Source organism: Myotis myotis, unplaced genomic scaffold, assembly GCF_014108235.1.
Source record: "Myotis myotis isolate mMyoMyo1 unplaced genomic scaffold, mMyoMyo1.p scaffold_m19_p_5, whole genome shotgun sequence".
Classification (NCBI taxonomy): domain Eukaryota; kingdom Metazoa; phylum Chordata; class Mammalia; order Chiroptera; family Vespertilionidae; genus Myotis; species Myotis myotis.
This window is the reverse complement of record NW_023416357.1, coordinates 67043953-67062758: the sequence shown is the minus strand read 5'-3', so window position 1 is coordinate 67062758 and position 18806 is coordinate 67043953. Positions and strand designations below refer to the sequence as shown.

At 43.6% G+C, this 18806-nt stretch overlaps 1 protein-coding gene and 1 non-coding gene across 5 annotated transcripts in view; both read left to right on the top strand.

Moving 5' to 3' along the window:
• MCC (MCC regulator of WNT signaling pathway) overlaps positions 1-18806 on the top strand; it is a 237668-nt gene that overhangs the window by 99110 nt on the left and 119752 nt on the right. The window contains exon 1 of one of the 4 annotated variants that reach the window (XM_036308047.1): positions 13777-13940. The exons of the other annotated variants lie outside the window; for them this stretch is intronic. Within the exon in view, the coding sequence (XP_036163940.1) occupies positions 13932-13940 (9 nt within the window). The 5' untranslated portion in view covers positions 13777-13931. Of the gene's footprint in view, positions 1-13776; positions 13941-18806 lie in introns of those variants that run through there. 4 annotated transcript variants of the gene reach the window in all.
• LOC118657197 lies at positions 17169-17304 on the top strand. Its single transcript, XR_004967921.1, has one exon. It is a non-coding gene; the product is annotated as a small nucleolar RNA SNORA43 (small nucleolar RNA).

Here is an 18806-nt window from a genome sequence, read left to right as displayed (position 1 = left end):
AAAGTGGCTGTGGAGGCTGATAGGGGCTGCCACCCTTCCCAACTCTGATGCTTGTCATGACTGGAAGGGGGACACCAGGAGCATGGGCAGGGAGACAGCCTCCACCTTCTGCTCCGTGACATTTGGGAGCTTCAGTGCAGTGTGATGGGTAATGCCAAAAGGAGGTGATTGCAATTTTGGCATTTGAGGATTTCTGCTCTTTTAAAACTCTGTCAATATAATCCGGAGAGACCCAGCTGTCCGGATCGCACCTGCTGTGTGCAGGCGTGGAGCACTGGCCTCCGCTCCGTCTCCCTCTCCCATGTTGGGGACTTTCGTTTGGCCCTAAGGATGTCTGTATGCAATGGGGCTTGTTTTCCAGAGTGTTTTCATGCTGGAATTTGAGGGACAATTTACTGTTTTCTTTGCCTCTCAGAATGAGGTAGGCCCCAGAGAAAGGAACCGGTGTTTTCACTCTTGCCCCCGCCCAGGGTTCCTCGGAACAGCCTTTTTGCATCTCTAGATGCTTAGTTCTCGAACCATTGGGATCTAGCTGTATTACTGTCCCAGCTTCTGCCTTCCGCCCCACCACACCCTAAGTTTTGCGGTTTTATCTGTTTGTTTAGTTTTATCACCTGAAGGGAGAGCTAACACTGACAAGCTTGACACAGTTTTGCTGTGATTCATGAACAGATTTCCTGCCTGGATTGGGGACTTTTCTTTATTTTGATCCAGAGCCACTTCTTTTCTGTGTTCCAAGCTCCTCCTTTCCTCGTAGAGTATATACTTAAAGTTTTCGAGAATTTTGGAGAATCTTTATAGTCTTCCTTTTTCACCCGACTTTGCCCTTGCCAGGTTGGTCAGAGAGCCTGGATTTGGAAATGGAATACCTGTCACCCTTGTGTTTTCATCATCCTTTCCGGTAGCCTCATAGCTCCATTTGGAAATGGAGACCAGGTGGCTTCTCGTCTGCTTCACGATTAGACGGCCTAGTGAATACGAGTGGAAGGTGACTGCTTCTCTTGAGTCTTGTCAGCTGACTCGTAAATGGTTGGGTTAGATCACTTTACAACAATAGTTTGGCTAAGATTGTTACAGCAGCTGTCTAGGCAGGAAATATGGAGACCTCGTAGGCACTTTAACACCTGAATGATGCTAACAGAGATCTGGGAGGAGGTGTGGTGGGCTGCAGGAGGTTAGGCTGGGCAGACAGGCTGTCCTTAGACCAGGATCTTGGTAAGTTAACCCGCAGGAAAGAAGGGAACTTGGCTGGTGGTGGTGGTGGTTATAGGGCTGCCTCTTTATGGGTGACTGTTTAATTAAGATTGTGGCTAATAAAAAGTAAGTGGCTAGTGTTTACTAGTTAAATTTGATAGTACTCATTTGTGTCCTTGATCACAAAGTACTTCTCTTTTCAAAGCTTAAACCATGATTCCATCAGTCCCTGATCACACCCCCAGCAATGGAGCCTCCTGTTTGCTCAGTTGATTTGCGTTCATTGATTTATCCTGTCTGTTGTGCAACATGACTATAAAGGGATATGTAAGGCAGTCCAGCATAGTGATGGATAGACTGTGGGGCTTGGAGGCATTTGAGGCCTGGCTCTGCTTTAGCAAGTCTGAGTGATCCATCCAGTCAACAACTCAGGTTTGCCACTTGTATGATGATGATGATGATGATGATGATGACAGCGATGATAACAACCAACATTACTGAGCACTTGCTAAGTGCCAGGCATATTTTATTAGGTGCTTTAAGTACACTATTTTATTTAATCATTATAACGCCTCTGAAGAAGATGCTATTTTTATCTCCACTATTTTATATACAAGAGAACCTAAGTTTAGTGGAGCCAGGGGTCTTTACCAGTGTTACATGAACAGCAGATGGCAGGTGCAGGGTTCAGAGCCAGGATTCTGACTCAAAAGTTCACATTCCTCATCACACTGAAATATTAGTGAAAATAAATGTTAAAGGAAGATTTTCACACCTACTCATTTATCAAAAATTAAATTTTAGCCCTAACAGGTTTGGCTCAGTGGATAGAACGTCAGCCTGCGGACTCGGGGGTCCCAGGTTCGATTCCTGTCAAGGGCATGTACCTTGGTTGCAGGCACATCCCCAGTAGGGAGTGTGCAGAAGGCAGCTGATCGATGTTTCTCTCTCATCGATGTTTCTAACTCTCTATCCCTTTTCCTTCCTCTCTGTAAAAAATCAATAAAATATATTTCTTAAAAATTAAATTTAACTGCACAGTTTGTTTGAGGATGAGAAGCAATAGCCACTCTGATACAACGCTGGTAAGAGGGGACTATGATGAATTTATCATGGAAAGCAGGACACCCAGAAACGACCACAGTCTTACATGTAATGTGGACAAGCCGGCTCTGATAGAAGCTACACCTGTCATTTCCATTCCCATCTGAGGTCCCCCCACCTCCTTCACTCTAAATGTTGCATGGCCCCTTTACATCCCCTTTCCAACACCCCAGGAGTAAGAGCAGCTCGTTTATGGTTTGCTTTACCAGCTCCTGCTTTCCCATCCCTGGAATGATAATGGAATCACACTCCAGCAGGGCCACACACCACATTTGGTTAGTATTTGTCCCTCGCTCGATGTGCTCCGAGTGTGCACTGGAACAGCAGGGAGCCTGGCTTGTGGTGCAGCGCACATCTGTGATAGCCTCGTTGGGAAAGAGTCCGTTTGGCTTTTCTGTTTGGGTCATGGCTGCGCATGTTTGCTTTTGTCGGTGTGTTTAATGACAACATTCTCTACTAGACCAAATGGCACTTATGGGTTGCTGGGAGTTGCCAAGTGTATATTACCATACGAGAGGTGAGGCCTGACTCTAAATGGTGCTAACACTGAAATGGTACAGGAAAATGAATACAGAAGACAAGTGGGACTTGGCTCTTGGCTATGGGCCTGGGTGGGTGGGTATTTACTTAATCTATGTTTAGGAATAGGCATACTCCCAGTGTCTTGTTGGGTCCTCAGAGATCCTTCCTCTGGGGTCAGGTGGCACTGTTTCTGGGGAAAGCAGGGAGCTTCTCAAGCCAGTCCCGTCTCCCTCCCTGAGCGAATGGGACATCTATGCTACATAGACAGCAGTCTAGCTGCAGTATTAGAAGTGGACCTGCCCTGACGATGACCCCATCACTTCAAAGGCTCCCTTGTCTAAGCCCCTAAGTACCTTGGGGTCTTCTGATCCTCATAACAACCCAGTCCATCGAGGGTACTCTCACCCAGTGTCATAAAAAGAAAGTGAGTAAACTTGCTCGTGACCACAGAGCCAGTGAGGGACAGTGCAAGTCCCAGTGCGCCTGGGTCCAGAGCCCATGCTTTTAACCACTTCATTAATGCGTGCCCTGTTGTCTTGTGAATAGCATTGTTGTGAGACTTAAATGCAGTGTTGTAAGTACAGGCAGACTGAACAACACACACCGAAGCTTTTCATATTCAAGGTATTACCAAGGTGGGGTTTTTGTTTCAGTTTTTGTTTTGCTCTTTGTTTTTTAAAATATGAGAACACAGAAGGAAGCAATCTAATTTTGGCAAGGAGAGCTTGGGGTCAGCTCCTAGGAGGAGGTAATATTGAGAGAGACCTTGAAAGCAGGGACAGAAGGGTGTGGCGTTAATACATTCAGGGATGGTGTGGCCAAATGAACTGTGGAGAGTAGAAGCAAGACTGGTAGTGAGGGAACAGGTGAGGAGTGGAGGGGAAACGACACGAGGTGAACAAGTTTTGATGCCCTTGAAATGGTTGGTTGGGGCCAGATGTTGAGGAGCCTCAAAGTAGCCTACATCCCATAGGCACTTTCAAACTCTCCCTTAACGCAGGGATTCTCAGCGTCTGCTCTTTTGGACAGGTAGTTCTTTGTCCTGTGTATTGTAAGTGTTTAGCAGCATCTCTAGCCTCTACCCACTCCCCGCTCCTCCCATTTCGAAAACCAGAAGTCTCTCCAGACTGCCAGATGTTCCCCTTGGAACAGAGTTGCTCTGGGTTGAGAACCACTGCCCTAAAGTAGGGCAAGATGAGAAACTGCAGAACAATGCAGAGGGCTAGGAGGTTGATCTGGTTCTGTTTTTGTCGTGATGTTAACATAGAGGGTGATGGCAAAGGCGGGAAAGCAGCCCTCACTTCTAGTTCCTTGTCCTCGTGCCTGCTGCAGGCCCAGGCTGTCAGGGTTTGGGTTGTTTAAAGAAATCTGAAAACATTTTCATGTTAAATCCATTCCTATTTAAAACAGCTCCAATGAAGGACGTAGTACAAACCAAACACGATGCATCTGTATGATTCCACCTACCCCCAGTCACACACATTGTGGCTTTACGTGCCTCCTGGCACGCAATCTATCACCTACACTCTGGGTTCCCCTCGTTTGAGAAGCGGGGCCTCCAAGCCGGGGATCCCATGCAGATGTGACCGTATCCCTGGTAAGCTTGAGCGAATCAATTGCAGTGCAAGTGTGGGTGCTCCCCCGGGAATCCCCGGGACCCCTTTCCTGCTTCAGCAGCAGCCGCTTCATTCAATCCTACTTATTGCATTTATTCATTCCTCACATATACCCTCCACTTAAAAAAAAAAAAAAAAAAAAAAGACCTCTTTCTCATAGTTCCTGTTTTCAAATCTCAGGGTCCTGGTGCCTCTCACCTGGGTGCACACTTACTTGCTCTTCCTTCTCAAAACAAGGAGTCAGGAAATGAACCAATCTGACCGGGGCGGGGTGGGGAGGAATGGCCGCTCCTTCCTTCCCCACACAGCCTCGGTTGCTGTGCTCCAAGACTGCGGAGCCCTGGGGCAGCCACAGGCATGCTTAGTGCACCATGAACTCAGCGCAAACTAGAATCCCTAAATCTCTTTCACACAGCCTGCTACCAAGTCGTATTTCTCCCCTGCACATGTAATAAATTATTGTAACGTGCTTGCGAGTGGTAATGACTCAAGAGTAACCGGAGCTTGTCTGTCCCTCTCAGTGGTCCTAGACTGCTGCTGAGTTTTGAAATATGTTTGTTTAAAAAAATAATTACTGTCTTTCTTACCTCTCTGTCAGCTGTCAGTTCTTGCTGTTCTCTGTGGAGCTGTCTCTAGCCTTTTAATTTGCTGCTTCTAATCTTTCGCGAGTTGGGAAATTGTGTGTCCGGGACTTTTAGAATCATGTAACCAGGATCTTTAGAATTTCAAACAAGAGAGACAGTCTCTGCAGGTAGACCCTTCTTGTGGGTCAGGTGTGTGAGCACAGGTTGGGCGTTGGTGTCTCCTTCGCTGGTCAGAGCCATTTATTTATTTCCTCACAGTTTTCAGGTCTGTAGAGGAATGTCTTCTTCTAGGACTTGTAAGATTTGACTGCTCGGAGTGGCTCTGTTGCCATTCATACAGCCACCCCCACCCCCTCACCCTCTCTGTCCCCTGATTGCCCAGAGAGTTGGAGCCTCATCTTGGAGATACCTTAGACAATCAGAATCCAAACTTGGAGGAACTCAATCCCTTTTACCCACTCTCTCCTCTGAAAGGTGAAGTTTCAATCATTGTAGGAAGGCTGTTTACACATGGAATGGTTAACAGCCTTCTGTGGTCTAACATTTATTCCACGTTTTAGACCAGTGTTAGCATAATAGTTTGTACGTCATAATCATATTTCTCCCACGGGTGCTTTTGCAGCTCTTCTCTCTTGGCCTTTCAGTGAAAAAACTGAGGAAATGAGATTGGGATTTGAGGATGGGTAGAGATTCTCAGAGTGACTTTTTTCTTTTTTTCTCTCACTACCATGCATGTCAGTGAGTCCTTTATGTAAAGGTTGTCTGCCTGTCTGTTTCAGAGTATAATGTGCAGTTGAAGCTGTCAGCTGTCTAGTATGCCTGATCTGTCAGTGAAATCTAAAGGTTTTACACTGAAATCATGTGTTCTGCAGTTGCGGACTTATTCATCTGACTTATGTCCATTTCTTTTTATATATTTTTAATAAAAGTAAGCTTGGTTGACCTTTGTTCCCATAGGATTATAGAAACTGAACTGCCATAGTTCCAGGAAAGCCACGTGCTGTTACACAAATTAGTAAAATAAGACTTTACAAGTCAGTTTAATTTTTCTTCCAACATCTTTCTAACCAGCCCAAACAAAAAACTTCAGCTATGCCTGGTAATTAAGGAAAATGAGTTAAGCTGGTGGGAGGGTGGGTGGCAGAGATCAGAGGCTGATGGTGCGGCTCTTTTAGACTATCTTAACTAGAAACAGAGCTTTGGGATAAGGACCTGAACTATGCCATCATATCCTGCCAGAGCATAATATTATCCAAATTCATCTCAACAAATACATGGGAAAGCAATCTTGAAAGAGCAAACTCTGACCTAGAGAAATGACAGGTTTTTTGAAGATCACTAAAAATTAAATGCTACCGCCTCCTCTGATGAGCTTTGGAGGCGGTAAAGATGCGTTTTAGCATCTGCATTCATCCTACTCACCAGCTTTGTGACTGGAGACTTACTCTAACCTCTGTGGGTTTCAGTTTGCACAGCTGAAAAACCCAATTGGGAATTCGGAAGGTCTGAGGGAGGGAGAGAAGAGTGACAGAGGAGGAGCAGAGCGGCAGGGGAGCAGAAGGAGCTCAGTGGAAGCTAGTTCTTTACCCTCTCCCTCCCGTCCCCCGGAGTCTTTTTCCAGACAGAACATAAGAGAATTCTGAAATCATTCCTCACCAGTTTCCAGATAGTTCACACCCTCTGGACGGCCCAGCTTCCCCGTGGTGCGCTGGGGCTGTGGTCTTTCCATCCGCACACTTCTCCGGGTGCCAGGCCAGCTCTGGCTCCAGCCCTTCTCAGTGCTGGGAGCAGTGACCCTATGAATGCAGCTGAGGCTGGAGTGTCGCTGGGGGAAGCTAATGCAGTGCCCCCTCCAGGCCTATTTGGCGCTGAGACCCTTGGGTGAAGGCAGTTCCCACCTGAGGATGGAGAGGTTGCTCTGTGATCATAATGTTTCAATCAAGGGCCATAACTCTACACTCTTCTTTTTTAAGGAGAAAGGAAAGAATATTTTAAAGAGTGACTTTACAGGTTTTCTCCAACCTGTTACCTAAAAGAAAAGATAGATTTGAAAAGAGCCATATATTAGAAACAGTGAAATTTAGAGAAACACTATAAAAGAAAAATCCATTTTTCTGTCTAGCCCCTCCCCCCAACACACACTACTTAAACTTTTCACACCTCTCTTCAGTTGAACACAGCCTTTCTCTCGGGAGTGTAAGGGACCTGCAGGGGACCTGCTTTGGCTACTAGAGCAGCCATTAGCCTTTTAAGCCAGTGACTATAGGAGCAGAGGGGTGGTGAGCCATCAGAGCCCAGCGTCCGGGCTGTCTTCTGGCAGCGGTTCACCTAGTGTACGCCACATCATGCTGTTACATAACCTGTTCTGTCCACCTGGACCCCTTCCCCTCATCTCTTAGCCTCTCTGCCTGTTGAAATTCTACCTCTAGGCTTAGCCCAAATGCCCCCTCTCCGATAAAATCTTCCTAAGTCACTCAGGAAGGTGGGAGCTGCCTGGAGCTCTCCTGTGCTCTCAGGCCACATGATTGGGGCTGGCACTGTGGGCCTTCTCAAGCTTCCCATAACAGCACGGTTACTGGGCGAACACCTTTCTGTTATCTACCTTGTCAACTCCTCATTGTATAAACACACCAGGGGTGCCAACTGTGTGCCAGGCATTGTCCTAGGAACTGGAAATAGGTCAATCGAGGTGCTCACCATCACTATGGAGACTGGCATGTGCATAGAAAACTCACTATGATCTGTGTTAGACGGTGAAAGGAGGTATCAAGTGCTTTAAATTTTCATGTGAGTGTCTCCACATAGCTTTTTGAGCTCTTACCTTTTGAAGCTGGAGGGTGTCTTATCAGTCTTTTACTTCCACGCCTAACAGAATGCCTGACACCCAGCAGGTTCCCCAGTATGTGTGTCTTGAATGAATCACTCCCCATCTAGTTAGCAGAAATGATGTGGGCCCAATTAACTGCACTCTATCCCTTATCTGGCTGGAATGCTCTAATGGAAGCACGTTTTGAAGCTATGGAAGGCAGGAGAGAGCACCTGTCACATAAGCCTTCCAGTAAATGCTAACGGAATGAAGAGACTGCATAATGTGGGCAAGCAGCGTATTCCCTTCTCTCCTGTAAAAACCTCCTTAAAAGCATTTCAGCTGAGGGGATCTTCCCCAGTATAGAAACTAAATTGACAGGTAAGGAGTAAGCCCAGTGCAAAAGAGGCTGTTATCTTGTAAACACACAAGGGCACGTCCAGCAGGATCCAGTGAGCTGACCTGGGATACAGTGTGTCCCTGCCTTGTACCCGCAGCAGAGCCTCTGGCCAGTGGTTAGGAAAGAACAGATGAGCCACAGCTGACAGGGAACACACCCTCCCTGCCTGGTGACTGATGTAAGCACCAGGACCTGGCGGAGCTCGGAGTCTGTGGTGGGACTGCAGTCACATAACCAGTCTCAGCACAGTGACCAGGAGCTCGTTTCATTGTCTTTTTTTTTTTAATGTGATTTTGGCTTTGCAGCTGTGGCTTTTACATGTGAAGAAGGGAACTCTCCAGGTGGATGATACTCATTTTGGTTTGAGGTTTGCCTTTGAAGTTAATACTGTAACCCTAACACCTCACATTTTTGTCAACTTTGTCACTATTTCCATTCATTCATACACTTCCTTTCTTTGAATCCTTGGGGAATGAGGAGGGTGTTATTCCCATTCTGTATCTGAGGCCCAGAGAACAAAGTCAGATTTGACCCACTCTTCCTATGACAGTGCACAGTCAGGATATGGCGAAGGCCATTGCGCATTTTCTCTCATTCACATTCCCTGTCATAGTCACAGACGCAAGGTACTTTCATCATTGAATGTTACCAGTTTTGTCTTTGGAGTTCATGTGTGTTGTCTTTTATTTTCTTAAATATTGACTTCAACAATTAAAAACAAGAGAACAGCCAAGCTAAATTTCTTTCTAGTCCAAATAAAAGTATAACTTATCAGAATCTATTTGTAAATTCTTATGCTGATGTTTCAGGGCTGGTCTTGGTATGCCAACAAATAGGGCTGGTCAGAAATGTGCCTAGCATGGTCCTAAAGAGGCATGTGTGCATCCAGCATATTCCGTTAGCAGCAGCTCAGGAAAACTGCTTCTTGGAAATCAAAGTTTCCCATCAAAATCTATCGTCAGGAATTCTCTAAATTCGGCCACGGTCTAGATCAGCGGTCCCCAATCGATGGTCTGTGAGGTCCGAAAGGTTGGCAACCACTGGTTTAAGGAAACTTTTGGAGCAGCAGTTGCCAACTGGTGGTCCGTGGACCACTGGTGGTCCATGAGGTCCGAAAGGTGATGACTGCTGGTCTAGATCGTCTGTTTTGGATGGTTTAAACTAGGTTGTCTTTAATGGTGTCATTGGTTCATAGAGATATTCATTGGTCTCAGTGTAAAACTTGGAGCTTAGAAGAATGCATGCCGGTTTTCAGGGCACTGCTACACGAATGTAATCAATTTGGCAAGTGAACGCTTGGCTCTTCAAAATTAGAGGTGGCTACTCAGGATCACTTCAGATCAAATTGTAAACAGGGGTAATGATGGCTTGCAAAGTAGGCTGCTGAATGCGGGATAGACAGAACATAAATGACTTAACATAATTACACTTTTTCCTGATTAGAAAAGTAATTTGTACCCACCGTGTAAAATATAGAAAGTCAGAAAAATACTAAAACCCCAAATTACCTAAACTCTCACATCCAGATATGTTTGACCATTAATGATTTACTATTTTCTCTTGTGTAGATAAAAGAATGATCTTTGTTACACTGTTGAAATCCTAACATATGTAGGAATGTGTATTCATCTGGGGCAAGAAGGACTGGCAGAATAAGCATTTCTCATGTCCGGTATAGTAATTTTTGTTAAGCAGCTGATTGTGGGCCACACCCTTACCTGAAAGTTGAAGAAGACAGAGCCGCAAACGAGAATATTCTCTTGTCTATTTACTCTCATCTCCCCCATGTAGCCTGAACAGGGTTGAAAGCAAAAGGGTGAGAAGGAGGAAATCGCTACTCCTGCCTGGGAGGGGGCAACGAGTGTGCTCTGCAAGTAGGTTCTCTATGCAACATATTCCATGAATCCGAATCAAACCATGTTTATTTGTCTTCATTAAATATCTGAGCTATCAGCCCTGCACTGAACACTTAAAATGCATAAGGTTATTAAATTGAAAGCATGGGAGACAGGATGGAATTGAAGAGGAAATAGAAAGAAGACCAGAGACAGAGGCATTAGGAAAGAGGAATTGGCAAATTCAAAAACGGGTCGGGGATGAGCAGAAGCTTGTGAAGAAATGGTGCGGGAGGACAGTGTGACGAGCCGCATCTCTCCGAACATAGGGAAGGGGCGTCAGGCCACTGTCTCCATTCTCTGTAAAAGTCGCCTTTGACTACACTTCTTGGGTGTGCGTAGAAATAGCTAGGGAGTGTTTCACGCATCATATGAAGCTACTTTTTCAGGTAATTCAGAGCCAAGATTTATGTATGCTTAAGCATAGCTTAAGTGAATCACACCGAAAGCCCTTGGCCAGGGACAGCATTGGGCTGGGCGTGAAATGTGCTAAATCATTTGGTCCTCGCAGCACCTATGGTAGCTGGGCATGGCGTTCACCGGTGGAGCTGGGATCTGAACCCGGTGTGCCTAAGCTCTTGTCAACACTGGCAGGCCTCGGCTCTCCAGTGTGAGTCATAAAGAGGTGGCATATCCTTGCAACATGCACACGGTTGCTAATTGGGTTGTTGAATTTTATAGCAAAGTCCTTCTGAATTCACTTGTATCCTTTTGTCTTGTAGATACTTGTATATGATAAATTGGTAAAGGGGAAGATACTAACATTTTAGAAGAAATCAATAGACTTCAATTCAATTTGTCTCAATTTAATGAAATCCTGCTACCTACTGTTTTAAAAGGATCAAAACTCAACCACAATGGGAACCAAACAACCTTGAACTAGCTTGGGGAAGAATTTCCCTTGGATTTTCCCTACAAGGAAGGTAAAGCCAGTCACGTAGGAGCGCCCAGCCTTGCCTGAAGTAGCTCTCGTGTTACCAGCAGCCAGTGTACTTGCCTCTAACAGCATCTGAGAAGACAAATGTTCCCAGTGTTAGGCTGCAAATGGATTAAAGCAGTGTTGATCCTCATCTGTCAGAACAATTAACATGAGTAAAATACTTGCCCTACTTAAAGCAGATGGAGGGAGGGGAACAGGGGGGAGGAAGGTGCTCTGTAGTACTGCTCATAAGATTAATGTTGCTATGTGGGCAGCAGAAAGCACTGGATTTACTTTTTGAACATTACATAGATTTACAGGGATGTCAGTTATTGCTGAAAGCACAGACTGTGTTCTTAAAGGGTCTCTGTAGGGTATTGAATGAGGCATGGAAGAGGCGTGGGGAGGGCACATGAGATAGATAGTCTTTTTAACAGTGAAATATGACTTGTTGACCATTTTTTCCTTCTCCTTATTTTTAAGCTCTGCCGAATTCAAGGCTTAACAGTAATCTGGCTTCTTAGAGGATATATAAATATTGTTGTAAATTGTTTTGGTAAAACAAATGACCAACAGAAATAGGGCTGCACTGACTTGAGACCCATCTGTGTGTTTGCAGGGAGACCAGATCCCATTGCCCTCCACTGGCACAGGGTCCGTGCTACTAGGGCAGGAGAGAAAGAAAACAGCATATTAATTAAGATATCTAGGAGGATTTTATTACCCTTTGACAGTGGCAGTGGAATGGGAAAATTGTTGAGGTTAGCAGAAGAATGATAGAAGATGACAGTTGTGTGAGAAATAATATTTACATGAGTGCTGAATCAAATTTTAATTATAAGAAACTTACCGAAGAAGGAGTCAGGCTGTTGGCTGAAGTCAGCTGTCACTGCAAGGCCAGAGCTGGGGGTGAGGAAGGAGTATTATTGAGTGACCGCTCGTCATGGACATAGATTCTACTATTCCTTCAGATATGCTCCCCAAATGTCCCTCATAGACGTTCTGCCCTGATAGCCACTTCTCCCCTTGTTTGTTTCTCCTCCTCTTCCTTCTAGTCCCCCAGCTATTGGGGAAAGTGAAAATCCTCTGCAGGGAGTCATGGCTTTCAGGTTAAAATCTGGCGCCTAGCCACCTTCCTGGAAAAGCGGCTGTGCCCTCAGATACCGAGATGGTCCACTCACCGCTGTGATATCCCGTTTCCGAACAGGGACAGCTGACGGGTATAGAGTCTTAGTTAACCGTCTGAGAACCAAGAGTAACTCTGCAATTGCTTTTCTCATGTCTGTCTTGCGTTTGCACCTGGCCTGTGTAGATTCCTGTTTATCTTTGTTTCAGCAGCATCTCTTCCTTTCTCGGTTCTTCTCTATCACCGCATGCTCATTCCTCTTTGTATGCCAGGCGTGTGCTTTGATTTGTACGCCCTTTTTCTCGCAACGACACTAGCCATGGTTTTAAATATCGCTCATGTGGACAGTGTCCCAGCCATGCATTCTTTCCAGGTTCTTTCAGGTACTGAAATAATCCTCTAAAATGAAGGAAAAAAATTAATTCTGTTCTAATTTTCTTAAAAGGCGATATCTCGTCTATTTGTTTTATGTGTCTGTTACAAACATTATTTAAATTAATACAACTTAGAAACTACCTAAATATGATTAAGAAAATTATAATGTATTTGCTTCATGGCATTTACTCAGTCATTAAAATTATGTGTATGAAGACTGTGTAGCCACTTGGGAAAACTACACAGAATAACACTGATTTGGCAATATATGTATGTTCATTTTTTTTTAATTTTGTTTTATTGCTTAAAGAGTATTACATATGTCTCCTTCCCCCCCCCTTGACATTCATATGTATGATCTTATTATAGCTAGTTTAAAAATATATAGATAGATAAACAGATAAAAATTGGAAGGGACCATGGAGAAATGTAATAGCTTTTACAATTGTGATTTTTTTGTCTAATTTCTTCATATAAAGTGGTTTTAAGGCAAAATATACTTAATGTTGACATTGTTTAGCATCATAAGCAGACTTTTATAATTGATTTGAATGCTTCGTTTTGTTTTTCTGTTGTGCGGCTGAGAGTCCTTGCGTGACCCTCTAGCTCCAGGTTTTCCATCCTTGCATACCTCCAGGTTTTATGGTTTCCTAACCACGGCTGAGTGTCCACATTGCATAATTGTGCAAATCACACAATGACCTTCAGTTTCTGGCTTCACTTTTCCATAGTTCCCATTGCCCCAAACAGAAGAATTGATTCATGTTAATCTTTAACATACACATATTCAATACTTATATTGTGGCAGGCGCATTGCTGGGTGTTATAAACCAGTGAGGCTTAATCCCGCTCCTCAAGGCATTTACAGACCCAGGGGTGGAGGCCCAAGAAATGAAGCCATGAGTACTTTGGCATATGCTGTGATAGGATTGAGAGAGGGTACATGGGAATGGTGCCCACCAGGGCCCAAGATGTCTTTCTAGAGGTCACCTGAGTGAGACGTGGAGTTCAGTGGCATTGGGGGTGGGGGGTGGGGGGGGGGTCATGATTTATCTGGAGAACTGCAATTGGTTCAGTATGGCCAGAGATGAAAGCTTTGAGTAGGGGAACAGCCCTTAGGCCACATTAAGAAATTTGGACTCTCCCTGAGGGTGGAGTCTATTCAATGGCTATTGAAGGGTTGCTGTTTGTTTTTAGTTATCTTTTAGCAAGAAAAGTGATATACTCAGCATTGCATTTTAGAGTGTTGGGCTGGCTTTAGAGAACAGTGTGGAGAGAAGGCTAGAGGAGGAAAACCAGTTAAAACACTGTTGCTGCAATCCAGGTGAGCAGTGGTATCCCGAGCTAGAGTATATGGCAGGCGGGGGAAGAGTGGACAGTTTCCAGAGAAATGGATGAGGTAAGATCAACGGAAATTAACAGTAAGAATGAGGATTAGGGAGGAAAAATTCGAAAAGGATGCCCGAGTCTCAGGCTTAAGCAAGTAGGCATGTGGAACCTGGCTCTTGGCACTTATCTGTTCCTTTGGTTGAAGGAGGCAATAGAGCAGCATGGTGGATGTGTGTGTGTTGGGGAGGGGGTGTTGGCTGGCAAGGGAAGAAGGCAGTTGCGTTTGGAGTGCGGCGAGTGTGTCCCTTTGGGTACAGAGGTGTGGTGGGCAGCTGAACATGTTTTGAGCACAAGGGAGCTGTCACCCACGTCTATTGGATTTGAGATCAGTGTCATACTTCTGTGTGGGAGACACATGCGAGAGCTTCAGTAGTAAATGTGTTTACCCTGAGGATTCTGCTGGCAACAGTCGTCTTTGGAATTCCAAGTGCCAGCAGCACAGCTGCTAAACGTCACTCTTCCGATTGAAGTGTTTCCTAGCGGTTGCATTCAGGGCGCGTGTCCTCTTTGTTCTTTACTGCTGGTGCTGGGCTGTTCATGAAATCCTTGGGAACCCAGCCTGACCCCATCCAGTGGTACAGCTTTCCTATAGTAATCCCGCTCCTTCCTACCTGGTGTCTTAATGTACAAGAAAAGGGACTTTAGGAACTGTGCCTCAGGGAGAAATCCAAAGGCAGAGCCCATTACAACAAACGTACCCATTATGACAAACACTTCGTTGAGAGCTGGAGAAAATAATTGTCACTTAAATTGTTGAATGGCTACTTGAACTTGACTTTTTTTAATGGCAAAGTCTGCTTCTTCCAAATCAGCATAGGATGTGGCTGTGCAGGCCTGAGAGAAAGTGATCTGCTCCTGCTGGTTGGGAGTAGGCGGTGGAGGAATAGGGGGCAGGAGAAATGGGAGTATGTAACGCAGTGGTGTTCAGACATTTTGAAAATCTATATCCATGGTGATCACAACACACTAAATTTATTTCTAGATTCATTTATAGGTTATGACCTAGAGGTTGAAAATACTTATGAAAAATACTCTAGGGATAGCTGACTGGGAATGATTTTATTTCTTCCTTAGAGTTGACTGTATTTCAGAGTATATTATAAGAAATATCATTGGTTGGTCTTTAATTTAGCCCCGGGTGTACTCCACCGAAAATCTCATACAAACCCCATACAACCTCCTAAATATTTTCCTGAGCAAGTCGAACAAAGCTTTCAAAAGCCAAATAAATGCCAGCAGCTGCAGCATCATCTCTACTTATCTGCCACTGCTCCCCCTCCAGTTTGAGTGGCTAATCGAACACTAACTACAGTAATCTGATTTGCATTTTTCCTGTCAAATGTGCCACTCTGTGAATAGCTGAATTAACTTAGTTTTCCTGGAATATGCCCAAATGTTGAGAACTGTTTAGGACCTTTCAAAACCATTTGGTCTGTTAGCTCTGTGTTGAGATAAGCAGAATAAATAAGTCCCTGAAATCAAAGGAAAACTAATTGTAGTACCTCTTTCCAGCTTTGAGTCATCAAAGTTTGACTGTCTCAAGTATGTTCTAATGAGGCTCATTATTTTGTTTGTTCTACTTCTGATCATTCTGAGATAATTTTACATTTGCATTATTAATATCCCTTTCCCCCCAAAAAATTTGTTGACACATCTGTTTATTTTCAAGAAGAAGTTGTTAGCCTCTCCTTTCAAGAACAGAAACTGTGCATGCCCATTGTCACAAGCTGACATGGAAGTATACCCTGGAAAAGCCAAGTCAGGCCCTTTCTCACATATATTTGTCTCCCTACTTAACCTATGTCGAAGATTGGTGTTTATTCTTTAATATCCATCAATGCTTATGTACAATACGCAAATATTCAGATATGTGGTAAATATTTTTATAAAAATAATTCAGACTACCTACATCCTAATATTAACTCGTTTTTAAACTTAATATAATATGGTTTTCTTGCTAATATGTCCAACAGGTGTTATTCTTTTTCACAGCTGCAAAATGTGGATATGCCACAGTTTATCCATTCCCTCCCCCTGTAGATAGGTGTTTCAATTGTTTTGTTTACTTTTTGTCATGATTATAATGCTACAACAAATATCTTTGTAAATATATCTTAAAACTTGTAAATTGTTAGATCAAAAGAGGTGCTCCCTAGGTGTCATAAATAAAGGAGGTGGTCCTTACCAGAAATCGGGGCATGATTCACCTCTTCGCTTCCAGGTTCCACCAGCAGATTGATTTTTACTAGTTGAGTCCCTTTAGCAAGGTGTTGGAAAGAAGACTAGTCAGGAACACTGATTCAGGCCATAATTTTGACTCACGATGCTCTCTCGCTACCCAGCCCTGTCCTGGGCCATTGCTCTTTAACCTAAATCTCTCTGAGTACTGACTGGATCTAGGATTTTTTTTTTTAATCCTCACCCAATGTTCTTTCTTTTATTGATTTTGGAGAGAGAGGAAAGGAGATAAAAAGAGAGAAACATTGATGTGAGAGAGAAACGTTGATCTTTTCCCTCCTGGACCAGGAATTGAACTTGCAACCTAAGTATGTGCCCAGACTTGGAATTGAACCCACAACTTTTTTGGTGTATGGGGCAACACTCAACCAACTGAGCCACCTGGCTGGGTGGGTCCGGGGATTTTTGAAAGTAGTTTGCTGACCTCTGTACTCCTTCATGGCAATGATGTAAAAGGACCTCAATCTAGTAAATTTCTGTAGTTCTCAAGCATGAATTCCTAATCTGATCATTTTAGTTCATATTTATCTACCCCAGTGTGATTTTCCACTTCCTCTTGCCCTTTGTTTTGGTTTTGCAGTAAGGAAGGTCTCCATCTTTGAAGCTGGTTATGCCATTGGTCATAGTTGGGTGCGATAGCCTATAAATCCACTGTATACCTTTGCTCAGTTTATACACACCAAGGGCAGAGTTACAATGCTATGTTAGCTATTTTGAGTTACAGACACTAAGTTAGATATTTAGTGTCACTTGGATTTAATTCATTCGGTAATTATACATGTTCTTGCACTATGCTGGCTGTTAGGAATCTAATAGATGGAGGAGCCAAATAGACATGGTGTTTTTCCTTAAGGAATTGAGTCTAGGTTAAGGAGATCTACCAAGAACATTACAATTGATTACATGGAATGTCCATGTTATTTTTATGGGATCCAGTCTTATACATGACTACACTGATGGGGGAGAGTGGAAGGTTAATATTGTTCTAACCGCTGCCCTGCAGGTGCTGGACCTTCCAGCACCACAGACACAGCTGCCGTGCTTCACCTGTGACGTCAGGGCACAGAGGAAGTGGCTATTTCTGCACTCAGTGCTCAGACCAGTGGGCACTAAGAATGGTTTGTAGCATGACATTCCTGGGGGAAAAAGAAAAAATATATATTGTTCTACCCAAAACCCTATGAGATTTTTTTTTAATCTTCATAATTCTGTGTTTATCAATGAACAAATAGATTAAATATTTTTGAAAAAGCAAAGGGGAGATTTTATACTAATGCAACATTAAACATTCTAATACTATAATTAAAAGTAATAAAAAAGGATTTAGCAACATGGTAATGGCTACATATAAGAACAGTAGAGCCGAAACCGGTTTGGCTCAGTGGATAGAGCGTCGGCCTGCGGACTGAAGGGTCCCGGGTTCGATTCCGGTCAAGGGCATGTGCCTGGGTTGCGGGCACATCCCCAGTGGGAGATGTGCGGGAGGCGGCTGATCGATGTTTCTCTCTCATCGATGTTTCTAACTCTCTATCTCTCTCCCTTTCCTCTCTGTAAAAAATCAATAAAATACATTTAAAAAAAAAAAAAAAGAACAGTAGAAAGGGTTTAATTATTCAGTAGTAATAGGATAATACTAAATAAAAACAACAAACTTAGATTTGTAATTTACCTATGCAGTGAAATTCCAGATAAGTAAAGATTAAGATGACTACATTCTTTAAAATCACAATGAAGGAAATGTAGGTAACTATCTGATCTGAGTGGAGAAGGACTTTTTAAACAAGAAGCCAGAGGGAAAGATCTATAAAGGAAAATATTTATTGAGACAACATGAGAATATAAAGCATTGATGTCAGGAAACACTATATAAATTAAAAAGTGAACAGCCAACTGGGAAAGAATATTTGCAATACATATGGGGAAAGGTTAATATCTGTAATACACATCAAACACTAAGAAGTCAGCATCCTGTCAAAATGGGCAAAGAACATGAACAGACGATTTAAAAATAAAGTCACATGTCCAATAGATTTATGAAAAAAATTAACCTTAAATAATCAAGGAAATGAAAACTAAAAGTCATCTTGGAACCATATGGGCAAAAAATATTTAAATGATATATCTATAGTTGTTGAGAATAAAGCAAAACAGATATGGCTGGCAGAATATGCTACAATAGTTTATGGGGGTGGGGAGGCAATCTCTTAGAAGCTTTAGCCAAATAATTCCATTTTCAGGAATTTTTCCTATTGTTCATCATTGCAGCATCATACAACAAAGAAAACTGGTAACATATCCAGTAATTGGTTGTTGGTTAAATTATGGTACATCCAGCATATAGGTAATTATATGCTGGATGTACCATAAGATGGACAGATGGCCTGTCTTGTAGCCTGGTTTTGTCAATATTTAAAAGGTGTGGGGAAAGAGCAAAATCTTATATTTGCCCCCTCCCCCCCGCCTTTTTTTAGAGAGTGGGAGGGAGGGAGGGAGGGAGGGGGAAAGAGAAGAACATCAATGTGAGAGAGACACATCAGTTGGTTGCCTCCTGAACTCAGGACGAACCTGCAACCCAGGTATGTGCCCTTGACCAGTAATCGAACCTGCAACCTTTCTGTGCCCTGGCTGACACTCTACC